The sequence below is a fragment of the Petromyzon marinus genome, unplaced genomic scaffold (assembly GCF_048934315.1).
Source record: "Petromyzon marinus isolate PM22_M1 ecotype Great Lakes invasive population unplaced genomic scaffold, UKy_Petmar_22M1.pri1.0 PM_Scaffold_83, whole genome shotgun sequence".
In the NCBI taxonomy this organism is placed as follows: domain Eukaryota; kingdom Metazoa; phylum Chordata; class Hyperoartia; order Petromyzontiformes; family Petromyzontidae; genus Petromyzon; species Petromyzon marinus.
In genome coordinates, this window is record NW_027423692.1 from 120,678 (window position 1) to 141,946 (window position 21,269).

General features: G+C 49.8%; 1 protein-coding gene across 1 annotated transcript in view; it reads right to left on the bottom strand.

Moving 5' to 3' along the window:
- Positions 1–6,406: 6,406 nt before the first annotated feature.
- LOC116938093 (uncharacterized) overlaps positions 6,407–21,269 on the bottom strand; it is a 22,482-nt gene continuing 7,619 nt past the window's right edge. Inside the window, exons 3-8 of the mRNA XM_076064857.1 lie at positions 17,950–18,106; positions 14,452–14,631; positions 13,083–13,157; positions 12,577–12,911; positions 11,457–11,509; positions 6,407–8,892 (exon numbers count right to left, since the gene is read on the bottom strand). Coding sequence (XP_075920972.1) covers positions 8,789–8,892; positions 11,457–11,509; positions 12,577–12,911; positions 13,083–13,157; positions 14,452–14,631; positions 17,950–18,106 — 904 coding nt within the window. The 3' untranslated portion in view covers positions 6,407–8,788. The remainder of the gene's footprint in view (positions 8,893–11,456; positions 11,510–12,576; positions 12,912–13,082; positions 13,158–14,451; positions 14,632–17,949; positions 18,107–21,269) is intronic.

The window sequence follows — 21,269 nt, forward strand, 5'->3', positions numbered from 1 at the left end:
GGTCTCTATGAGTCTCTGTGGGTCTCTGTGAGTCTCTGTGAGTCTCTGTAGGTCTCTGTGAGTCTCTGTGGGTCTCTGTGGGTCTCTGTGAGTCTCTGTGGGTCTCTGTGAGTCTCTGTGGTTGTCTGTGAGTCTCTGTGAGTCTCTGTGGTTGTCTGTGAGTCTCTGTGGGTGTCTGTGGGTGTCTGTGGGTGTCTGTGAGTCTCTGTGGGTCTCTGTGGTTGTCTGTGAGTCTCTGTGGGTGTCTGTGGGTCTCTGTGGGTGTCTGTGAGTCTCTGTGGGTCTCTGTGAGTCTCTGTGGGTCTCTGTGAGTCTCTGTGGGTCTCTGTGAGTCTCTGTGGGTCTCTGTGAGTCTCTGTGGGTCTCTGTGAGTCTCGGTGGGTCTCTGTGGGTCTATGTGAGTCTCTGTGAGTCTCTGTGGGTCTCTGTGAGTCTCTGTGGGTCTCTGTGAGTCTCTGTGTGTCTCTGTGAGTCTCTGTGGGTCTCTGTGAGTCTCTGTGGGTCTCTGTGGGTCTCTGTGAGTCTCTGTGGGTCTCTGTGAGTCTCTGTGTGTCTCTGTGAGTCTCTGTGGGTCTCTGTGAGTCTCTGTGAGTCTCTGTGGGTCTCTGTGAGTCTCTGTGGGTGTGGGTCTCTGTGAGTCTCTGTGTGTCTCTGTGAGTCTCTGTGGGTCTCTGTGAGTCTCTGTGGGTCTCTGTGTGTCTCTGTGGGTCTCTGTGGGTGTCTGTGAGTCTCTGTGACTCTCTATGGGTCACTGTGAGTCTCTGTGGGTGTGGGTCTCTGTGAGTCTCTGTGGGTATCTGTGTGTCTCTGTGAGTCTCTGTGGGTGTTTGTGAGTCTCTGTGAGTCTCTGTGTGTCTCTGTGGGTCTCTGTGAGTCTCTGTGAGTCTCTGTGGGTCTCTGTGGGTCTCTGTGAGTCTCTGTGAGTCTCTGTGGGTCTCTGTGAGTCTCTGTGAGTCTCTGTGTGTCTCGGTGGGTCTCTGTGGGTCTCTGTGTGTCTCTGTGTGTCTCTGTGGGTCTCTGTGTGTCTCTGTGTGTCTCTGTGTGTGTCTGTGGGTCTCTGTGAGTCTCTGTGAGTCTCTGTGGGTCTCTGTGAGTCTCTGTGGGTCTCTGTGAGTCTCTGTGCGTCTCTGTGTGTCTCTGTGTGTCTCTGTGTGTGTCTGTGGGTCTCTGTGCGTCTCTGTGAGTCTCTGTGGGTCTCTGTGAGTCTCTGTGGGTCTCTGTGGGTCTCTGTGAGTCTCTGTGGGTCTCTGTGAGTCTCTGTGTGTCTCTGTGAGTCTCTGTGGGTCTCTGTGAGTCTCTGTGGGTCTCTGTGAGTCTCTGTGAGTCTCTGTGGGTCTCTGTGAGTCTCTGTGGGTGTGGGTCTCTGTGAGTCTCTGTGTGTCTCTGTGAGTCTCTGTGGGTCTCTGTGGGTCTCTGTGAGTCTCTGTGAGTCTCTGTGTGTGTCTGTGGGTCGCTGTGGGTCTCTGTGTGTCTCTGTGAGTCTCTGTGGGTGTCTGTGAGTCTCTGTGAGTCTCTATGGGTCACTGTGAGTCTCTGTGGGTGTGGGTCTCTGTGAGTCTCTGTGGGTCTCTGTGGGTCTCTGTGGGTCTATAGGATCACACACACACACACCTATAGGCTCACACACACACCTATAGGATCACACACACCTATAGGATCACACACACACACCTATAGGATCACACACACCTATAGGATCACACACACCTATAGGATAACACACACCTATAGGATCACACACACACTTATAGGATCACACACACATGCCTATAGGATCACTCACACACACCTATAATATCACACACACAGGCCTATAGGATCACACACACACGCCTATAGGATCACACACACCTATAGGATCACACACACCTATAGGATCACACACACCTATAGGATCACACACACCTATAGGATCACACACACACACCTATAGGATCACACACACCTATAGGATCACACACACACCTATAGGATCACACACACACGCCCATAAGATCACACACACACTTATAGGATCACACACACCTATATGATCACACACACACCCACCTATAGGATCACACACACACCTATAGGATCACACACATACCTATAGGATCACACACACGCCTATAGGATCTCACACACACACACCTATAGGATCACACACACCTATAGGATCACACACACGCCTGTAGGATCACACACACCTATAGGATCACACACACCTATAGGATCACACAGGGCTATAGAATCACACACACACACACACCTATAGGATCACACACACGCCTATAGGATCACACACACCTATAGGATCACACACACCTATAGGATCACACACCTATAGGATCACACACACCTATAGGATCACACACACGCCTATAGGATCACACACACCTATAGGATCACACACACCTATAGGATCACACACACCTATAGGATCACACACACACGCCTATAGGATCACACACACACGCCTATAGGATCACACACACACCTATAGGATCACACACACACCTATAGGATCACACACACACACCTATAGGATCACACACACACGCCTATAGGATCACACACACACCTATAGGATCACACACAGGGCTATAGGATCACACACACACGCCTATAGGATCACACACACACCTATAGGATCACACACACCTATAGGATCACACACACACCTATAGGATCACACACACACCTATAGGATCACACACACACCTATAGGATCACACACACACACCTATAGGATCACACACAGACCTATAGGATCACACACACCTATAGGATCACACACACACACCTATAGGATCACACACACACCTATAGGATCACACACACACACCTATAGGATCACACACACGTATAGGATCACACACACCTATAGGATCACACACACACGCCTATAGGATCACACACACCTATAGGATCACACACACACCTATAGGATCACACACACACCTATAGGATCACACACACACACCTATAGGATCACACACACACCTATAGGATCACACACACCTATAGGATCACACACACCTATAGGATCACACACACACCTATAGGATCACACACACACCTATAGGATCACACACACACCTATAGGATCACACACACACCTATAGGATCACACACACCTATAGGATCACACACACACACCTATAGGATCACACACACCTATAGGATCACACACACACCTATAGGATCACACACACCTATAGGATCACACACACACCTATAGGATTACACACACCTATAGGATCACACACACACACACCTATAGGATCACACACACCTATAGGATCACACACACACCTATAGGATCACACACACACCTATAGGATCACACACACACCTATAGGATCACACACACACCTATAGGATCACACACACCTATAGGATCACACACACAGCTATAGGATCACACACACCTATAGGATCACACACACCTATAGGATCACACACACACCTATAGGATCACACACACACACCTATAGGATCACACACACACCTATAGGATCACACACACACCTATAGGATCACACACACACCTATAGGATCACACACACACCTATAGGATCACACACACACCTATAGGATCACACACACACACACCTATAGGACCACACACACACCTATAGGATCACACACACACCTATAGGATCACACACACACACCTATAGGATCACACACACACCTATAGGACCACACACACCTATAGGATCACACATACACCTATAGGATCACACAGGGCTATAGGATCACACACAGGGCTATAGGATCACACACACACGCCTATAGGATCACACACACCTATAGGGTCACACACACACCTATAGGATCACACACACACCTATAGGATCACACACACACACCTATAGGATCACACACACACCTATAGGACCACACACACACCTATAGGATCACACACACACCTATAGGATCACACACACACCTATAGGATCACACACAGACCTATAGGATCACACACACCTATAGGATCACACACACACCTATAGGATCACACACACACCTATAGGATCACACACACACCTATAGGATCACACACACACACACCTATAGGATCACACACACACCTATAGGATCACACACCTATAGGATCACACACACCTATAGGATCACACACACACACCTATAGGATCACACATACACCTATAAGATCACACACACACACCTATAGGATCACACACACACCTATAGGATCACACACACACACCTATAGTATCACACACACACCTATAGGATCACACACACACACCTATAGGATCACACACACACACCTATAGGATCACACACACACCTATAGGATCACACACACACCTATAGGATCACACACACCTATAGGATCACACACACACCTATAGGATCACACACACCTATAGGATCACACACACACCTATAGGATCACACACACCTATAGGATCACACACACCTATAGGATCACACACACACCTATAGGATCACACACACACCTATAGGATCACACACACCTATAGGATCACACACACACCTATAGGATCACACACACCTATAGGATCACACACACACCTATAGGATCACACACACCTATAGGATCACACACACACCTATAGGATCACACACACACCTATAGGATCACACACACACCTATAGGATCACACACACACTTATAGGATCACACACACACCTATAGGATCACACACACACCTATAGGATCACACACACACCTATAGGACCACACACACACCTATAGGATCACACACACACCTATAGGATCACACACACACACCTATAGGATCACACACACACCTATAGGACCACACACACCTATAGGATCACACATACACCTATAGGATCACACAGGGCTATAGGATCACACACAGGGCTATAGGATCACACACACACGCCTATAGGATCACACACACCTATAGGATCACACACACACCTATAGGATCACACACACACCTATAGGATCACACACACCTATAGGATCACACACACACCTATAGGATCACACACACACCTATAGGATCACACACACACCTATAGGATCACACACACACCTATAGGATCACACACACACCTATAGGATCACACACACACCTATAGGATCACACACACACCTATAGGATCACACACACACCTATAGTATCACACACACACCTATAGGATCACACACACACCTATAAGATCACACACACACCTATAGGATCACACACACACCTATAGGATCACACACACACCTATAGTATCACACACACCTATAGGATCACACACACACCTATAAGATCACACACACACCTATAGGATCACACACACACCTATAGGATCACACACACACCTATAGTATCACACACACACCTATAGGATCACACACACACACACACCTATAGGATCACACATACACCTATAGGATCACACACACACCTATAGGATCACACACACACCTATAGGATCACACATACACCTATAGGATCACACACACACACACCTATAGGATCACACACACCTATAAGATCAGACACACCTATAGGATCACACACACCTATAGGATCACACACACCTATAGGATCACACACACACCTATAGGATCACACACACACACCTATAGGATCACACACACACGCCTATAGGATCACACACACACCTATAGGATCACACACACACCTATAGGATCACACACACACACCTATAGGATCACACACACCTATAGGATCACACACACACACCTTTAGGATCACACACACACGCCTATAGGATCACACACACACGCCTATAGGATCACACACACACCTATAGGATCACACACCTATAGGACCACACACACACGCCTATAGGATCACACATACACCTATAGGATCACACACACCTATAGGATCACACACACCTATGTGGGTCACGTGACCCGGAGGGTTCTGGAAGGTGGGCGGGGACCGCTGGGTGTGTCACGTGACCCGGAGGGTTCTGGAAGGTGGGCGGGGACCGCTGGGTGGGTCACGTGACCCGGAGGGTTCTGGAAGGTGGGCGGGGACCGCTGGGTGGGTCACGTGACCCGGAGGGTTCTGGAAGGTGGGCGGGGACCGCTGGGTGGGTCACGTGACCCGGAGGGTTCTGGAAGGTGGGCGGGGACCGCTGGCTGGGTCACGTGACCCGGAGGGTTCTGGAAAGTGGGCGGGGACCGCCCGGTGGGTCACGTGACCCGGAGGGTTCTAGAAGGTGGGCGGGAACCGCAGGGTGGGTCACGTGACCCGGAGGGTTCTGGAAGGTGGGCGGGGACCGCTGGGTGGGTCACGTGACCCGGAGGGTTCTGGAAGGTGGGCGGGGACCGCTGGGTGGGTCACGTGACCCGGAGGGTTCTGGAAGGTGGGCGGGGACCGCTGGGGCGGAGCAAGCGGTTTTTATTTTTTACAAAATAATTCTCGCTGTGGTTTTCACACCTGATGATGATTGCTGCTTTGTGTTACAGTAGAAACGTCGTGAGAATTTTATCGTTTTATATTTTTATTATTTTATTGTTTTATATTTTTATTATTTTATTGTTTCCCTATCTACGTGGTGGTGACTTTACCCAAAGAACCAAGAATAATAATTTTATTGTTTTATATTTTTATTATTTTATTGTTTCCCTTCTAACGTGGTGGTGACTTTACCCAAAGAACCAAGAATAATAATTTTATTGTTTTATATTTTTATTATTTTATTGTTTCCCTTCTACGTGGTGGTGACTTTAACCAAAGAACCAAGAATAATAATTTTATTGTTTTACAATAATTTTATTGTTTTATATTTTTATTATTTTATTGTTTCCCTTCTACGTGGTGGTGACGTTACCCAAAGAACCAAGAATAATAATTTTATTGTTTTATATTTTTATTATTTTATTGTTTCCCTTCTAACGTGGTGGTGACTTTACCCAAAGAACCAAGAATAATAATTTTATTGTTTTATATTTTTATTATTTTATTGTTTCCCTTCTAACGTGGTGGTGACCTTACCCAAAGAATCAAGAATAATAGTACCTGTAGTCACAACAGCCTTAAATCAAAATTTAGTTAGTTGTAGCTAGTAGTACTGTTGGTAGTACTAGTTAGTAGTAGTTAGTAGTACTGTTGATAGTACTAGTTAGTGGTATTAGTTAGTAGTACTGTTGGTAGTACTAGTTAGTAGTATTAGTTAGTAGTACTGTTGGTAGTACTAGTTAGTAGTATTAGTTAGTAGTACTGTTGGTAGTACTAGTTAGTAGTAGTTAGTAGTACTGTTGGTAGTACTAGTTAGCAGTAGTTAGTAGTACTGTTGGTAGTTCTAGTTAGTAGTATTAGTTAGTAGTACTCTTGGTAGTACTAGTTAGTAGTATTAGTTAGTAGTACTAAGTAGTACTAGTTCGTCCTGGTTAGTAGTAGTACTAGTTAGTAGTTATTAGTTAGTAGTATTAGTTAGTAGGTACTAGTTAGTAGTAGTACTAGTAGTAGTACTACTAGTACTACTACTAGTCAGACTAGTAGTAGTACTAGTAATACTAGGACTACTAGTAGTGATACTACTAGTATTAGTAGTAGTAATACTACTAATACTACTACTAGTATCCGTAGGCACTAGTTAGTAGTAGTACTAGTAGTACTAGTAGTAATAGTAGTACTAATTAGTAGTACTACTAGTAGGTAATAGTAGTACTAGTTAGTAGTACTACTAGTAGGTACTAGTAATACAAGTTAGTAGTAGTACTAGCTGGTACTATTAGTAGTAGTATCAGTAGACACTAGTAAGTAGCAGTACTAGTAGTACTAGTACTAGTAGTACTAGCTGGCACTATTAGTAGTAGTATCAGTAGGCCCTAGTTAGTAGTACTAGTTAGTAGTACTAGTAATAGTTAGTAGTACTAGCTGGTACCATTAGTAGTAGTATCAGTAGGCACTAGTTAGTAGTACTAGTTAGTAGTACTAGTTAGTAGTAGTACTAGCTGGTACTATTAGTAGTAGTATCAGTAGACACTAGTAAGTAGCAGTACTAGTAGTACTAGTACTACTAGCTGGCACTATTAGTAGTAGTATCAGTAGGCCCTAGTTAGTAGTACTAGTTAGTAGTACTAGTAATAGTTAGTAGTACTAGCTGGCACTATTAGTAGTAGTATCAGTAGGCACTAGTTAGTAGTACTAGTTAGTAGTACTAGCTGGTACTACTAGTAGTAGTATCAGAGGGCACTAGTTAGTAGTACTAGTTAGTAGTACTAGTTAGTAGTACTAGTTAGTAGTACTAGTTAGTAGTACTAGTTAGTAGTACTAGCTGGTACTATTAGTAGTAGTATCAGTAGGCACTAGTTAGTAGTAGTACTACTAGTAGTAGTACTAGTAGTACTAGTAGTACTAGTACTACTAGTACTAGTAGTACTAGCTGGTACTATTAGTAGTAGTATCAGTAGGCACTAGTTAGTAGTACTAGTTAGTAGTACTAGTTAGTAGTACTAGCTGGTACTATTAGTAGTAGTATCAGTAGGCACTAGTTAGTAGTACTAGTTAGTAGTACTAGTTAGTAGTACTAGCTGGTACTATTAGTAGTAGTATCAGTAGGCACTAGTTAGTAGTAGTACTACTAGTAGTAGTACTAGTAGTACTAGTTAGTAGTACTAGTTAATAGTACTAGCTGGTACTATTAGTAGTACTAGTTAGTACTACTAGTACTACTAGTAATAGTTAGTAGTACTAGCTGGTAGTACTAGCTGGTACTATTAGTAGTAGTATCAGTAGGCACTAGTTAGTACTAGTACTAGTAGTACTAGTACTACTAGTACTAGTAGTACTAGCTGGTACTATTAGGTGCTAGTGGAGTCTGTAAGCTCCACGGTCTCAGACACAATTCGCCCGTCACTGATCTCCTGCGTTGTGATGTGGATCGCTCGCTCAGGCACACGGCAACCTGCAACAACAACAACATCATCAACAACATCATCCACATCAACAACATCATCAACAACATCATCCACATCAACAACATCATCAACAACATCATCCACATCAACAACATCATCAACAACATCATCCACATCAACAACAACAACATCAACAACAACATCAACAACATCAACAACAACATCAACAACAACAACAACATCAACAACAACATCAACAACATCAACAACAACAACAACAACAACAACAACAACATCAACAACATCAACAACAACAACATCAACAACATCAACATCAACAACATCAACAACATCAACAACATCAACAACAACAACATCAACAACAACACCAACAACATCAACATCAACAACAACAACATCAACATCAACAACAACAACATCATCAACAACATCAACAACAACAACATCATCAACAACATCAACAACAACAACATCATCAACAACAACATCAACATCAACAACAACATCAACAACAACATCAACAACATCATCAACAACATCATCAACATCAACAACAACATCAACAACATCAACAACAACATCATCAACAACATCAACAACAACATCAACAACAACATCAACAACAACATCAACAACAACAACATCAACATCAACAACATCATCAACATCAACAACAACATCAACAACATCAACATTATCAACAACAACATCAACAACGTCATCAACAACATCAACAACAACATCAACAACAACATCAACATCAATATCATCAACAACAACATCATCAACAACATCATCAACAACAACATCAACATCAACAACATCATCAACAACAACATCAACATCAACAACAACATCAACAACAACATCATCAACAACATCAACAACAACATCAACAACAACATCAACAACATCATCAACAACATCAACAACAACATCAACAACAACATCAACAACATCATCAACAACATCAACAACAACAACATCAACAACAACATCAACAACAACATCAACATCATCAACAACAACATCAACAACAACATCATCAACAACATCAACAACAACATCAACAACAACATCAACAACAACATCAACAACAACAACATCAACATCAACAACAACATCAACAACAACATCAACAACATCAACAACAACATCAACAACAACATCAACAACAACATCATCAACATCAACAACAACATCAACAACATCAACATTATCAACAACAACATCAACAACGTCATCAACAACATCAACAACAACATCAACAACAACATCAACATCAATATCATCAACAACAACATCATCAACAACATCATCAACAACAACATCAACATCAACAACATCATCAACAACAACATCAACATCAACAACAACATCAACAACAACATCATCAACAACATCAACAACAACATCAACAACAACATCAACAACATCATCAACAACATCAACAACAACATCAACAACAACATCAACAACATCATCAACAACATCAACAACAACAACATCAACAACAACATCAACAACAACATCAACATCATCAACAACAACATCAACAACAACAACATCAACAACAACATCAACAACATCAACAACATCAACATCAACAACATCAACAACATCAACAACAACAACATCAACATCAACAACAACATCAACAACATCAACAACAACATCAACAACATCATCAACAACAACATCAACAACAACAACATCATCAACAACATCAACAACATCAACAACATCATCAACAACAACATCAACAACAACAACATCAACAACAACATCAACAACATCAACAACAACATCATCATCAACAACAACAACAACATCAACAACAACATCAACAACATCAACATCATCAACAACAACAACAACATCAACAACATCAACAACATCAACAACAACATCAACAACATCAACAACAACATCAACAACATCAACATCATCAACAACAACATCAACAACAACAGCAATGCGTCACAACAATCAATAACAAAAATCAACAATCAATAACAACAATCATTAAACAATGACAATTTATAATCAATAACAACAATCAAGGAGAATAATCAATAACAATCAATCAATAATCATTAATCCATGACAACAATCAACACAATCAATATCGATAATCAATAGCAATCACTAATCAATAACAACAATCAATAATCAACAATGAATGATCAACAATCAATAAAAAATAACTACAATCAATGATTAACAACAACAATCAATAAGCAATAACAACAATAATTAAACAATAACAATTAATAATCAATAACAATCAATCAAAATCAATAATCCATGACAACAATCAACAACAATCAATATCGATAATCAATAACAATCACTAATCAATAACAACAATCAATAATCAACAATCAATGATCAACAATCAATAAACAACAACAACAACAATCAATAAACAATACCCAGGGGGTCTCTGCGCGTTGCTATGGTTACCCAGAGAGTCTCTGCGCGTTGCCATGGTTACCCAGAGAGTCTCTGCGCGTTGCCATGGTTACCCAGAGGGTCTCTGCGCGTTGCCATGGTTACCCAGAGGGTCTCTGCGCGTTGCCATGGTTACCTGGGTCTCTGGGCAGAGGAGGAGATGGCGGTCGACGGAGCTCCGCCAGGAGCCTGGGGGGGGGAGGAGGAAGAGAGGAGTGGGAGACGGAGCTCCGCGATGGGGCCTCTGCAATGCAACTCTCCCCCTGGACCACTAACTGGTCCCCCTCGTGGAGCTCCGCGCTGGGACCCCTGCAATGCAACTCTCCACCCGGGGACGCACCACCCGGTCCCCCTCGCGGAGCTCCGTGCTGGGGCCTCTGCAATGCAACTCTCCCCCTGGACCACCACCCGGTCCCCCTCGTGGAGCTCCGCGCTGGGACCCCTGCAATGCAACTCTCCCCCCGGGGAACCACCACCCGGTCCCCCTCGTGGAGCTCCACGCTAGGGCCCCTGCAATGCAACTCTCCAACCGGGGACCCACCACCCGGTCCCTCTCGCGGAGCTCCACGCTGGGACCCTTGCAATGCAACTCTCCCTAAGGGGACCACTACCCGGTCCCCCTCGCGGAGCTCCGCGCTGGGACCCCTGCAATGCAACTCTCCACCCCGGGGACCCACCACCCGGTCCCCCTCGCGGAGCTCCGCGCTGGGACCCCTGCAATGCAACTCTCCACCCCGGGGACCCACCACCCGGTCCCCCTCGTGGAGCTCCGCGCTGGGGCCTCTGCAATGCAACTCTCCCCCTGCACCACCACCCGGTCCCCCTCGTGGAGCTCCGCGCTGGGGCCCTTGCAATGCAACTCTCCACCCCGGGGACCCACCACCCGGTCCCCCTCGTGGAGCTCCGCGCTGGGGCCGCTGCAATGCAACTCTCCACCCGGGACCACTACCTGGTCCCCCTCGTGGAGCTCCGCGCTGGGGCCCTTGCAATGCAACTCTCCACCCCCGGGACCACTACCTGGTCCCCCTCGTGGAGCTCCGCGCTGGGGCCTCTGCATTGCAACTCTCCCCCCGGGACCACTACCTGGTCCCCCTCGTGGAGCTCCGCGCTGGGGCCCTTGCAATGCAACTCTCCACCCCCGGGACCACTACCTGGTCCCCCTCGTGGAGCTCCGCGCTGGGACCCCTCCAATGCAACTCTCCACCCCGGGGACCCACCAACCGGTCCCCCTCGCGGAGCTCCGCGCTGGGACCCACCGGCCTCCTTGCGCTCCGCCTCCACCGAGGGGCTGCAGCTGCCTCCTGAAGGCGGCGGCCTCACGGAGGAGGAGGGAGCGCAGCCTCAGGGCGAGGTCCCCCTCGCGGAGCTCCGTGGCGGCCTGGGCCCGCACGGCGCGGAGCTCCGCCTCCAGGACGGAGGAGGCGGCTTCGGTTGCAGCGATGAGTGGAGAAGCCGCCGATGATGATGATGATGATTGTGACGATGATTGTGGGGCTGATTGTGATGATGATTGTGATGATGATTGTGATGATGATTGTGACGATGATTGCGGAGCTGATTGTGACGAGAGAGATTGCCGCAGAATCTGCTTCTACACTCGGAGTAACAGACAGGGAAACATGGTAAGGTGTGGGTTGGTGAGTGAGTTGGTGAGTTGGTGAGTGAGTGGGTGAGTGGGTGAGTGAGTGGGTGAGTGGGTGAGTGAGTTGGTGAGTGAGTGAGTTGGTGGGTGAGTGAGTGAGAGGGAACAACGCTCGATCACCTTGTAGTTGAGCTGCTCGATCCGCTGCCTCAGACGGTCGGCCAAGGCTCTCAGCACCATGTCAGCCTCACTCACCTACAGCAACCACGTGACCATAACACTCACCCACCCACTCACCCACTCACCCACTCACTCACTCACTCACCCACCCACTCACCCACTCACCCACTCACTCACTCACCCACCCACTCACTCACTCACCCACCCACCTACCCACCCACCCACTCACTCACTCACTCACCCACCCACTCACCCACTCACCCACTCACTCACTCACTCACCCACCCACTCACCCACTCACCCACTCACTCACTCACTCACCCACTCACTCACTCAACCACCCACTCACTCACTCACCCACTCACCCACCCACCTACCCACTCACCCACTCACTCACCCACCCACTCACTCACTCACCCACCCACTCACTCACTCACCCACCCACCTACCCACCCACCCACTCACTCACTCACTCACCCACCCACTCACTCACTCACTCACCCACCCACCCACCCACTCACCCACCCATCCACCCACTCACTCACCCACCCACCCACCTACCCACTCACCCACCCACCCACTCACTCACTCACCCACCCACCCACCCACTCACCCACCCATCCACCCACTCACTCACCCACCCATCCACCCACTCACCCACCCACCTACCCACCCACCCACTCACTCACTCACCCACCCACCCACCCACCTACCCACTCACCCACCCACCCACTCACTGACCCACTCACTCACCCACTCACCCACCCACCCACGCACTCACCCACTCACCCACTCACTCACTCAACCACCCACTCACTCACCCACCCACCTACCCACCCACCCACTCACTCACTCACCCACCCACTCACTCACTCACCCACCCACCCACCCACTCACCCACCCATCCACCCACTCACTCACCCACCTACCCACTCACCCACCCACTCACCCACCCACTCACTCACCCACTCACCCACTCACCCACCCACCCACTCACCCACTCACCCACTCACCCACCTACCCACTCACTCACCCACCCACTCACCCACCCACCCACTCACCCACTCACTCACCCACTCACTCACCCACCCACTCACCCACCCACTCACTCACCCACCCACCTACTCACCCACCCACTCACCCACCCACTCACTCACCCACCCACTCACCCACCCACCCACTCACCCACTCACTCACCCACTCACTCACCCACCCACTCACCCACCCACCCACTCACTCACCCACCCACCTACTCACCCACCCACTCACTCACCCACTCACTCACCCACCCACTCACCCACCCACTCACCCACTCACCCACTCACTCACCCACTCACCCACCCACTCACTCACCCACCCATCCACTCACCCCAGACTCCACGCTGAGCTGGGTAGTTGTGGTCGTACCAGAGGCGTGGCTCTTCACGTAAGCCAGGCCGGCTCTGAGAGCCTCACCCAGAGCCTCGCTCGGATCCACAGACAGCAGAGGGAGCTCGTGGCCACGCCAGAAGTCTCTGCTGAGCAGCTGTGAGAGAATCACAGCCTGTGCCTACACACACAGAGACACACACACAGAGACACACACAGACACACACACACAGTACACACACACACAGTACACACACACACACAGTCACACACAGTCACAGAGACACACAGTCACAGAGATACACACACAGATACACACACACAGTACACACAGAGACACACACACACAGACACACACAGAGACACACACACAGTCACACACAGTCACAGAGATACACACACAGATACACACACACAGATACACACACAGAGACACACAGACACATACACACACAGAGATACACACACAGACACAGAGACACACACAGTCATATACACACACAGAGACACACACACAGACACACACACAGTCACAGAAATACACACAGACACACACACAGACACATACAGATACACACAGACACAGATACACACAGACACAGATACAAACAGACACAGACACACACAGACACAGATACACACAGTCACATACACACACAGAGACACACACAGATACACACACACAGATACACACACACAGATACACACACACAGAGACACACACAGATACACACACACAGATACACACACACAGATACACACACACAGAGACACACACACAGATACACACACAGAGACACACACAGACACACACAGAGACACACACACAGAGAGACACACACAGAGAGACACACACACAGACACACACAGAGACACGCACACAGAGAGACACACACACACAGATACACACACACAGCGACACACACACAGAGACACACACAGACACACACACAGACACACACACAGACACACAGACAGATACACACACAGACACACACAGACAGATACACAGTCACACACACAGACAACAACAACAACCGCCATTCGCAAATAAGTGGTGGTGACGTCACCACGACGCTTGTGCCAGGCTATGTGCACCTTGAGGCCACGTGAAGTGTCGAACGCCCGCTGGCAGGAGGTCACGGGGCAGACCCAGCAGGTGCCACGGGTCGACTGACTGAGATGACTGGCTGATGCACCACCTGTGCCCCCTACTGTGCCAACTTGCTGTGCTTTAGCCACCCGGCGCTCCGCTCGTTGTTGTGAGCGTCGCTCCTCCGCCCTCCGTTGTTGTTGGAGGGCGACTGCCTCCAACTGCCCAGTAGCCTCCTTCACGAGCCTCCTCCACAGAGGCCGATCTTGACACCGCTGGTACCGGTCATCGGCAAGTCCACTCAGCTCCACGTTCTCCTGTACCACATCACTCCATCTCTTCTCTAGCCCGTGCCGCGCCCACTTAGCCCCCTCAATCCGGCCGAACAAAAGCTGTTTCGGCATGCGGTGGCTGGGCATGCGGGCTACATGACCCAGCCATCACAGCCTTGCCGGAGGAGCTCACCGATGGGACCCTGCCCAGATCTTTCAAGGATTTTTGAGTTCCTCACACAATCCAGCCTGGTTAAACCCAGGATGGATTGTAGGCAGGCCAGCCTAAATGTTTCCAACCGGCGAAGATGTTCCATTAAGGGGGTCCCCGTTTCGCAAGCGTAGAGAAGGTAGGGAATGACCGTGGCCGAGAAGACCTGAAGCTTAGTGCGGAGCGACAGACCAGGTAGCTTCCACACAGCGTTACGCAACCGATGAAAAGATATTGCCGCTCGACTGATTCGGAGTTAGACCTCTGCTTTTAAACTGGAGCCGGTCATAAGCACACTGCCCAGGTATGGGAAACTCTCCACTCTCTCCACAACTGCCCCATCACCGATTGGGAGTTGTGGGGGTGGAGTGTCCGATGGTACAAAATACCCAGGCAGGTGCTTAGTTTTGGTGGGGCTGATGGTAAGGCCCCACCTCTTAGTGGCACGCTCCAGTCTCAGCAGCAGCGTCTCCAACTCCTCCTCTGACTGAGCAGCTATTACCAAATCATCGGCATACTTAACGTGGTTGAGCAATAGGGAGCCATCCCTTGACCGCACCCGGGCATCGATCAGCCTCCCATTATATCTGTACCATATGGAGATTCCCCCGGTACAGCTATTGAAGGCTTCACGAACTACGTGGTCAAAATAGATGTTTAATAATGTGGGAGCGAGAGGACATCCCTGTCGCACCCCAAGGTGTACAGGGAATGGCTCTGACTCCCGGCCACGTAGTTTTACCCGGGCCTGCTCACCATCATGAAGGTCTTTAATGATCGTGAGCAGAGGTCAGGGACTCCAAAAGCACGAAGAACGACTCAGAGCCCAGGCCTACTGATGGTATCATAGGCCTTGACCAGGTCAATAAAGCAGAGATGTAGGTCTTGCTGGAATTCCCTACACCTCTGCTGTAGCAGACGGACAGACAATATGGCATCTGTGCAGGACCGCCCTTCCCTGAAACCGCATTGGGGCTCCGCAAGCCTCTCCTCAGCGTGCCTGGCAAGGCGATGTTGAATAATCCTTCCTGGGGGTCGGAGATTGGATCACCGTTTTTTCCCCTAATGATGGCAATAGGTGTGGCGCTGCAGGTTACTTTTTTGATGGAGTTAAATAGAGATTTGTGATCACGGGTTATTGAGGCAGACTCCATCTCCTCAGCAACCCGCGACCACCACCCATCCTTGCAGCGCCTCACGGCTCTCCGAACCTCCGAGCGAAGGCTGCGGTAAGCCTCCTCATTCTCTGACGTGGGATGTTGTAGCCGATGACAGTGGGCCTGTCGATTTTTCTCAACCATTCTGAACACCTTCTCTGTCAGCCAGGGTCTCTGGGGAGGTCTGGACCGCGTACCCAAAGCAGCCATTGTAGCTGCATGAGTCACAGTCCTAAACCTCGCCCATTTACCCTCGACATCAGGAGGAGTCGGGGACGATGCCAACCCCAGCCGCAAGCAATGATGAAATTCTCGCTTGCAACTTTCATCAGATAACTGAGACCAGGCCACTTTAGGTGGGAATGGGGTCCTGGGTGTACACCCACCACCGGAGTGGAAGAATGGCAGGCGCATCTTACAGATGACTAGTCGATGGTCAGAGGGCAGATCAGCTCCACGGTAGGTCCTGGTGTCAAGGACACTCACCCATTCACCCACTCACTCACCCACTCACTCACTCACCCACTCACTCACTCACTCACACACCCACCCACCCACTTACTCACTCACTCGCCCACTCACTCACTCACTCACCCACCCATACACTCACTCACTCACCCACTCACCCACTCACTCACCCACTCACCCACTCACTCACCCACTCACCCACTCACTCACTCACCCACCCACTCACTCACTCACTCACCCACCCACCCACTCACTCACCCACTCACTCACTCACCCACTCACCCACTCACTCACTCACCTGTAAGTGCTCCCTCTGCAGGGTGGACAACTTCTCACGGAGTCGCTCCACCTTAGACTCCAACTCGGGGCGTGAGCTGGAGAAGTCGTCCACCCATCGGTGGACGTCAGCCAGCCGCCTTTCAACATCCACCCGCAGCAAACACTCACCCTCCATCCTGGGGGTGAGTGGGGGGTGAGTGGGTGGGTGAGTGGGTGGGTGAGTGAGTGGGTGAGTGGGTGGGTGAGTGGGTGGGTGGGTGAGTGGGTGAGTGGGTGAGTGAGTGGGTGAGTGGGTGAGTGAGTTAGTGAGTGAGTGGGTGGGTGAGTGAGTGAGTAGGTGGGTGGGTGAATGGGTGAGTGGGTGAGTGAGTGAGTGGGTGAATGGGTGAGTGGGTGGGTGGTGAGTGAGTGGGTGGGTGAGTGAGCGGGTGGGTGAGTGAGTGGATGAGTGAGTGAGTGTGTGAGTTGGAGGGTGGGTGGTGAGTGAGTGGGTGATTGGGTGAGTAGGTGAGTGGGTGTGTGAGTGGGTGAGTTAGTGAGTGAGTGGGTGAGTGAGTGAGTGAGTGGGTGAGTGAGTGAGTGGGTGAGTGGGTCAGTGAGTGAGTGAGTGAGTGGGTGGGTGATTGAGTGGGTGAGTGGGTGGGTGAGTGAGTGAGTGAGTGGGTGAGTGAGTGGGTGAGTGGGTGAGTGAGTGGGTGAGTGGGTGGGTGAGTGGGTGGGTGGGTAAGTGAGTGGGTGAGTGGGTGAGTGGGTGGGTGAGTGAGTGGGTGAGTGGGTGAGTGAGTGGGTGAGTGAGCGGGTGGGTGAGTGAGTGAGTGAGTGGGTGGGTGAGTGAGTGAGTGGGTGAGTGGGTGGGTGAGCAGGTGAGTGGGTGGGTGAGTGGGTTAGTGAGTGAGTGGGTGGGTGAGTGAGTGAGTAGGTGGGTGGGTGAATTGGTGGGTGGGTGAGTGGGTGAGTGGGTGGGTGAGTGGGTTAGTGAGTGAGTGAGTGATTGAGTGATTGAGTGAGTGGGTGGGTGAGGGAGTGAGTGAGTAGGTAGGTGGGTGAATGGGTGAGTGGGTGAGTGAGTGGGTGAGCGAATGGGTGAGTGGGTGGGTGGTGAGTGAGTGGGTGGGTGAGTGTGTGAGTTGGAGGGTGGGTGGTGACTGAGTGGGTGGGTGGTTGAGTGAGTGGGTGAGTGGGTGGGTGAGCAGGTGAGTGGGTGGGTGAGTGGGTTAGTGAGTGAGTGAGTGATTGAGTGATTGAGTGAGTGGGTGGGTGAGGGAGTGAGTGAGTAGGTGGGTGGGTGAATGGGTGAGTGAGTGAGTGGGTGAATGGGTGAGTGGGTGGGTGGTGAGTGAGTGGGTGGGTGAGTGTGTGAGTTGGAGGGTGGGTGGTGAGTGAGTGGGTGAGTGATTGAGTGAGTGAGTGGGTGAGTGGGTCAGTGAGTGAGTGAGTGGGTGGGTGAGTGAGTGGGTGAGTGGGTGGGTGAGTGAGTGAGTGGGTGAGTGAGTGAGTGGGTGAGTGGGTGAGTGAGTGCGTGAGTGAATGAATGAGTGGGTGAGTGGGTGAGTGAATGAGTGAGTGGGTGAGTGAGTGAGTGGGTGGATGAGTTAGTGGGTGAGTGAGTGAGTGGGTGAGTAAGTGAGTGGGTGAGTAAGTGAGTGGGTGAGTAAGTGAGTGGGTGAGTAAGTGAGTGGGTGAGTAAGTGAGTGAGTGGGTGGGTGAGTGGTGGCTACTGAGATGTTGACTACCTCGCCTGGTACGCAGGAGGTCGTGGGTTCGACATCTCACAGGGTCCTGGGATCGAACCCACGACCTCCTGTGTACCAGGCGAGGTAGTCAACATCTCACAGGGTCCAGGGATCGAACCTACGACCTCCTGTGTACCAGGCGAGGTAGTCAACATCTCACAGGGTCCAGGGATCGAACCTACGACCTCCTGTACACCAGGCGAGGTAGTCAAAATCTCACAGGGTCCAGGGTTCGGACCCACGACCTCCTGTGTACCAGGCGAGGTAGTCAACATCTCACAGGGTCTAGGGTCGAACCCACGACTTCCTGTACACCAGGCGAGGTAGTCAACATCTCACAGGGTCCAGCGATTCAACCCACGACCTCCTGTGTACCAGGCGAGGTAGTCAACATCTCACAGGGTCCAGGGATAGAACCCACGACCTTCTGTGTACCAGGCGAGGTAGTCAACATCTCACAGGGTCCAGGGATCGAACCCACGACCTCCTGTAGACCAGGCGAGGTAGTCAACATCTCACAGGGTCCAGCGATTCAACCCACGACCTCCTGTGTACCAGGCGACGTAGTCAACATCTCACAGGGTACAGGGATCTAACCCACGACCTCCTGTGTACCAGGCGAGGTAGTCAACATCTCACAGGGACCAGGGATCGAACCCACGACCTCCTGTGTACCAGGCGAGGTAGTCAACATCTCACAGGGTCCAGGGATCGAACCCACGGCCTCCTAGGTACCAGGCGAGGTAGTCAACATCTCACAGGGATCGAACCCACGAGCTCCTGTGTACCAGGCGAGGTAGTCAACATCTCACAGGCATCGAACCCACGACCTCCTGTGTACCAGGCGAGGTAGTCAACATCTCACAGGGATCGAACCCACGACCTCCTGTGTACCAGGCGAGGTAGTCAACATCTCACAGGCATCGAACCCACGACCTCCTGTGTACCGGTCGAGGTAGTCAACATCTCACAGGGATCGAACCCACGACCTCCTGTGTACCAGGCGAGGTAGTCAACATCTCACAGGGTCCAGGGATCGAACCCACGACCTCCTGTGTACCAGGCGAGGTAGTCAACATCTCACAGGGTCCAGGGATCGAACCCACGACCTCCTGTACACCAGGCGAGGTAGTCAACATTTCACAGGGTCCAGGGATCGAACCCACGACCTCCTGTGTACCGGGCGAGGTAGTCAACATCTCACAGGGTCCAGGGATCGAACCCACGACCTCCTGTACACCAGGCGAGGTAGTCAACATCTCACAGGGTCCAGGGATCGAACCCACGACCTCCTGTAGGCCAGGCGAGGTAGTCAACATCTCACAGGGTCCAGCGATCATACTGAACGGTGAGAGACCTCCTGTAGACCTGGTGAGGTAGTGAACATCTCACAGTGTCCAGGGATCGAACCCACGACCTCCTGTATACCAGGCGAGGTAGTCAACATCTCACAGGGTCCAGGGATCTAAATCACGACCTCCTGTGTACCTGGCGAGGTAGTCAACATCTCACAGGGTCCAGGGATAGAACCCACGACCTCCTGTGTACCTGGCGAGGTAGTCAACATCTCACAGGGTCCAGTGATCTAAATCACGACCTCCTGTGC